We start from the raw sequence: 6000 nt of genomic DNA, 5'->3' as shown, positions 1-6000 counted from the left end.
GGTAGTGGGGGGTTAGGGGTAGGGGTGGAGGTGACGCTGCTTAGTATTAATTACTGTCACATATGAAAGGGGTTGAAAGTCAAATGTCCTTCCTGGTAGATAAAAACAAATGGCCCTTCTAACCACAGAATGGCGGGGTACAGCCATGACCTTTAGCGAACTGTCCACGTAAGGCAAATGTGGTAAAAGATGAGCAAGCTCCTGTCACAACCACTGCTTCCTGGCCCCTGCTCCCAACATTTGTTGGCCAACAAATGCAGGGTTTTCTTGAATCGTGTATGTTTTCCCGTCTGTGCTGCTTTGGTGCCTCGCGGAAAGATGGATGCACTCAGTGTCAGGATACAGGCTGCAGTATTGTCCCGTGTTGACTTCTGTTCCACAGCACATTACTGTCCTTGCCTTTTCCGGTTCACCTTGGGCCTTTGGAATCGTTCCGGAGCTCTTACTGCACGCGTGAGCTCCAGCTATGGGGGCCGAGCGCCCTCTTGTGGCAAGCCTTGCCAGTGAGCCGTGCAACCAGTTCAGGATCAAAATAGTAGGGTGGGTTCAGGTTGTGAAAAGACTTTTTTCTGATGAAAACAGCTCCAAGATGAACGTTCCTTTGTGTGAATCACGCGGTGCCGTTTGTTTTATGCCCATCCATCTGTGACAAGCCCGTTCAGGCAGAGTCATCTACACTGGAAGTCTAACCTGGGCCTTCAGGAACGTAGTTCCTAGAAACTACAGCTACCTAGGAGCAGCTTTTTCTGTTACAGCTGAGGTTGAAGGTGGAGAATTGTAGATGACATTAAGAAAGGAACTCATTTTAGTGCCTGTTTAATAGAAGCAACCACTTCTGATTTCATGTGGAATGTATTGCTATTAATCCATAGAGGGGAGCAGGTATTTTAGAAAACACATACTTTGTCTTTCATGGGTTTCCGAATTCTGACTTTGGTAAGAACTTAGAGTCTGCATTCTTGCATTCCAAATGTAATTTGGAATGCGCTACATTAAACTGTCGGCACAGCTTCCCTTACTAAAGGTTTCTCTCTATTATAATTAATTTAACAGAGAGCCTAGCTTTGAAAATAAAGAATAAAGTTCCTTTCCCCCTCCATCTCCCATGGGGTGCCAAGAATCGCTTTGTAATATGCTCTCTATTTGCACTTACTGGCTCAGAAAAGGGCCCCATACCCCCAAATCCAATCTTTAAAATGGCAACAGTAATGCCTGCTCTACGGGGCTGTTGTGAAAATCACAGCTAATTTAGTGTGCAGGCTAATTTAAGTTTCTCAATGTTTCTCATTTAAGCTTCGTTCAGCAGTTCTCAACAGGGATGCTGCTGGCTTTGTCAGCAGGGCAGTTTTTACCGTGTGGTGCGGTCTGGGGCGGTAGAGGGTGTTCAGTGTCTGAGGAGCACTCTTACCCGGGCACTGAGAAGCAGGCACAGGCACTGTCCAGGAGGGAGGTAACTGCCCTCGCCTGGGATGTACTGTTCGTCCTGACACCTAAGGCTAGGCTGAGTGCTGCTCCTTAGACATTAGGCCTGTGGTAGGGCCCAGTGGAGGCTCATTCAGCCATAGTCATTCTTGTAAGGCACCTCAGGCCCCGGGACTCACCAGTAAACACCAACATTGTCTCTCCAATAGTGTTGTGGCAAGCCTGTGTGACTGGTTACCCCCTTTGAGACCCTAGCTCAGTGAGAAAGGCTGCCAGCATATACTTTAGGGGTGAGAGGAAGGGCAGAGGGCAAGATTATGTTCACAGGCAAACCTTTCAGATTCCTGGTCCCCGGAAGCTGATTTGTTCTGGCTTGTGGCTAGCTGAGCGTGTGGTTAGAGGTCTGCTCAGTCACTTCACGGGCATTGATCAGTGCCCGCTCTGTACAGAGCCTGCCCGAGCTCTCACATGTGTGGCTTAACAGTCAGAGTCCTTCAAGGCTGGTGAGATTGTCTGCCGTGATCACACACAGGGACAGTGTGGCTCAGAAAACCCAGTTGACTGATTCCAGCCCATGCTGGTCTCCACTGCCTCCTCATGCTTCCCCAGTGGGGGTCTCAGCTCCTGTGCGTGGAGGAGGGGAACGTGATGGTTAGCCCTGCACCCTTGGTCGGAATGGATATACACGGGACACCACAGGAGCTCACGGGAGACCAGGAACCCCACACAGGCTGCTGGAGTTACGGGCAGCTTCTGGAAAGGGATCGTCCCTAAACTGAATCTTGAAGGATGACCGGGAATGAGTCAGATCCGAAGTAAAGTTCCGAGCAGGTGAGATAGCTCATTCCCAAAGAATGATATCTTGTGGGCTGAGATTACCCAAGGGCAGAGAGGACAACGGAGAATGCTACCTGTGTCTAACAGGCGGAGAGATGGCGCAGCAGTCCAGAGCACTTGCTGCTCTGCAAAAGGACCAAGTTCCAGCACCTCTTCAGGTGGCTCACAACCACCTGTAACTCCAGCTTGAAGAGTTTTGAAGCCCCTCTACCATTCTTGGGTCGCTGCACACATGCAGACATAAAATAATAAAAACAAGTCCTTAAAGACGCCTACCTGGTTGCTCTTCCAGAGTAGACCCCATCCCCCAACAAGTAACACAGATTCTTTCCTTTCAGCCAGGGACAAGTGGTGGCCTTCAGACCCCCAGATCATCTCGGAAGGGCTGTACGCCATTGCAGTTGTTCTCAGCTTCTCCCGGATCGCCTACATCCTGCCAGCCAATGAGAGCTTTGGGCCCTTGCAGATATCCCTGGGAAGGACTGTGAAAGATATCTTCAAGTTCATGGTCATTTTTATCATGGTATTTGTGGCCTTCATGATCGGAATGTTCAACCTGTATTCCTACTACCGAGGTGCAAAGTACAACCCAGCATTTACCACGTGAGTACCCACAGCACGCTCCCTCCCAGACGCCATCTCTGGGCATCCGGGGATCCCTGGGGACCTCTTTCAGGTCCCTTGCAGAACTCGGGTCTCCTTGAGGTTGATGTGAGTTTTGCTCTCATTGTTTTAAGGTTTAGGCTCTGAAATTAGCCCTTTCTTCATTTTAAAATGGGGATGGGTCCATTGATTTTCTGTTACTGTGATGAGCTACCAGGAACAAGAACAGATTAAGGCAGAAACAATGGGTTTATTTGGTTTGCAGTTTCAAGTTGGAGGGGCGTCCATAATTGCAGGAGAAACATGGTTCTGGGCAGGTGGATCAGTAAACTAAGATCACATCTTCAGCCATAAACACAGTGGAGAAAGAGAAAATTGGAAGTGGGGTGGGGCTGTGGACTCTCAAAGCCTATCCCCAGTGATATACTTCCTTCAGCAAGGCTACAGCACCGCCTCACACAATGCCACCAACTGGGACCAGCTGAGCCTTTGAAGGGACATTTTTCATTCAAACCATCACAAGGAGTAATGGCATCATGACAATGGTGTGGGGTGGGGTGACCCAGAAAGTACGCAATAAAAGGGGGGTTACCATTATGATTATTACAGCAATACACTCCACCTATATTACTTAGGAACAGAACCTGACAAACCCCACATGCCAACATGCATGCTATTAGGTCCAGAGAGCTATAAGCCAGGGGAAGAAAGGCAGGGGGTGGAGGGGAGCAGGGAGGGAGCAGGCTGAGGGGAAGAGGGACAGGGAAGGGGAGCAGAGGCTACTGCCTGACGCGCACTCTGCGCACAACAGACTTCTCCAAGGAGACAAGATGGAAACGTCCCATCTCAGGATAGCCTACTGGAAAGACAGAACTGATGGGTCAGACCTCTCCCGTCTGCTGTCTCTCCTCCCGCAGTCAGTCAGTATCTCTCCTAGAATCTAAGGAAGCCCCAGGGCTGAGTGCTGTCCCCACCTGGCTGAGCCCAAAACAGGCTCTGCAGCTTCCTGGGTCTCTGCAGCCAGAGTCAGAGGCCCAGACAAGGGAGGCAAATGACTGCTATGGGGGCTCCAGCTAGCCAGAGGCAGGCTACACAGTGATGCTACACCCTCCTCCACAGCCCAAGAAGAAAGCGACAGATCTCATGCAGCCTGTGTGCAAAAGATCCAAAGCTCTCCCCTCTCTGTGAGGAACAACAGGGTCTCCTAGAGGCCACCTGAGCCGAATCTAGTAAACAGATATGGCAGCGTTTACACCCTGGCCGGCATTACTTGCTGGTGGCCACTAGCAACGTCATTGGATGTATCCAAGCTGTGTGTCCACTTCGGTGTCAACACAAAAACCACAGCTCTTATCTTAAAGGGAGTAAGAGGTAGATTTCCGGAGCCATTTCCAGTGACCATGGCGCAGGAACACAGATTTAGGTTACCCCAAACTCCGTGTTCTAACGCAGAAGCAGTTTCATGACATTGTATCATTTTGCAGAAAGATCAAAACAAGTCTAAGGTGTATCGGTGTGGGTACATCAGAGAGGCAGGCTCGGTGAGATGGGGTGAGCTTCTCTATGGGCAAGGATGCTGTCTAGGTTAGTGGGCCACTAAGTCAATAGATATTAAAAGAGTTTTTCTATTCATCTATTTCATCAGATGCTATTCCTTATGTAAGGATGGGCAAAGAATAGCTGTTCTTGGAGGCTAGAACAAGTCCAAGATAAGGTAGCCAGCCTTTGGACCAGCAACATTCCAGTCTGTCCACAGAACTCAAATTCTAAGTTCAATCAGATTCTGCTGACAATTCTGTCCAGGAGTTCTTGTTCTCATCTGTAAAGAGGGAAAGGGGACTGCCCACCATATTCACAAGTACCCTCGCCCTCCACCACAGCTGAGTGTCCCATGTAAAGTGTCCTGGTGCAAAGTCTCCGGTCTCAGACATTCTCCAGACCCATCAGGTGGAGAACTTCTCTTCATTAAGCTTTGGCCAGACTCTTGGGAAATGAGTGTCCACCCACCCAGGGCAGCAGCTGGGACCAAGAGGGCTGAGAACCCCCTGACTCATGTCCGCAGGTGACATCTGTTTTCCAGCCACTGCAGATGACTGGTGCTCTGGGTGATCCCCAGTGTCATGAGGCCTCAGCTGGCTCTGCTTCTGGGGAAATCACTCATCAAGGGGAGAGATGCTATCTAAGAACAAAGTCACCTGACCTCCACGCCACTTACCTCAGAGCTGTGGTGGTGCTGCCCGCTCAGTGAGCAGCTCCCCCATGGGCAGCCCACCATACAGGTGCGAAGTGTCTACAGAGAGCAGGTGACAGGCCCAGTGCTGAGGAACAGCGGAAGCCTGAGGGCTGCAGGCTGGGTAGAGGCAGCAGCGCCTCAGGGGTCAGACTAGATTTCCATCTGATCTTAGCTGGGACCCACTGTGCAGCCTCAGGCATGGTCTTAAATCCACCGGCCCTGAATTTCCACACCTCTGATAAAAGCGGTAGGAAGAAGGCCAGCCTTACACGGGACTGTTGTTAGGCTCCACAGAGAAGCAGAGGCCATGCAGTGCATAAAGCCTCCAGTATTGGCAGTGACAGCGATGGCTATGACGACTGAGCTGAGACTGTAGGACCCTCCCTGGGCGTGGCCTGGCAACAGTACATCATGTAGTCAATCAGACTCCTTTTTATTTCTCCAACACCCGTTGAAGGAATGGAATAAACCTGAATCACCCAAAAACAAATTTGCTCTGAATGTGCCAGGGTTTGTGTATAGAGGGTTGGCAGGACAGAAGGACAGCAGGACAGGACCTAAAAGCAATCCAATCAGCAGGAGCCACATTGTCAACAGCCGTGCAGAAGATGTCAGCCAAGAAGGAAAGGCTTCTGTGTTTTCCAGCCTAACACATCTGCTCCCGTGGGCCAGGCACCAGAGACATCAGGCACCAAACTACCCCAGGCCTTCTAATGTAGGGAGGAGGAGCCAGGGGCACAGCAGACACAGGAAGAAAGAACCTCCTCCTCTTCCTCTTCCTCTTCCTCTTCCTCTTCCTCTTCCTCCTCCTCCTCCTCCTCCTCCTCCTCCTCCTCCTCCTCCTCCTCTTCAGCAAGTCCTGAAACGCACTGCGTAGCTGTGAGCAGGACTGACTGAATTATCGA

General features: G+C 50.5%; 1 protein-coding gene across 2 annotated transcripts in view; it reads left to right on the top strand.

Annotated features, from left to right (window-relative positions):
- Nucleotides 1-6000, top strand: part of Trpc7 (transient receptor potential cation channel subfamily C member 7) — a 119708-nt gene that overhangs the window by 88506 nt on the left and 25202 nt on the right. For both annotated transcript variants that reach the window (XM_021215357.2, XM_021215356.2), the window contains exon 7: nucleotides 2598-2862. In XM_021215357.2, coding sequence (XP_021071016.2) covers nucleotides 2598-2862 — 265 coding nt within the window. The remainder of the gene's footprint in view (nucleotides 1-2597; nucleotides 2863-6000) is intronic.

The sequence above is a fragment of the Mus pahari genome, chromosome 16, assembly GCF_900095145.1.
Source record: "Mus pahari chromosome 16, PAHARI_EIJ_v1.1, whole genome shotgun sequence".
Taxonomy (NCBI): domain Eukaryota; kingdom Metazoa; phylum Chordata; class Mammalia; order Rodentia; family Muridae; genus Mus; species Mus pahari.
The sequence above is the reverse complement of the archived record's forward strand: the minus strand, read 5'-3'. Positions and strand labels throughout refer to the sequence as shown.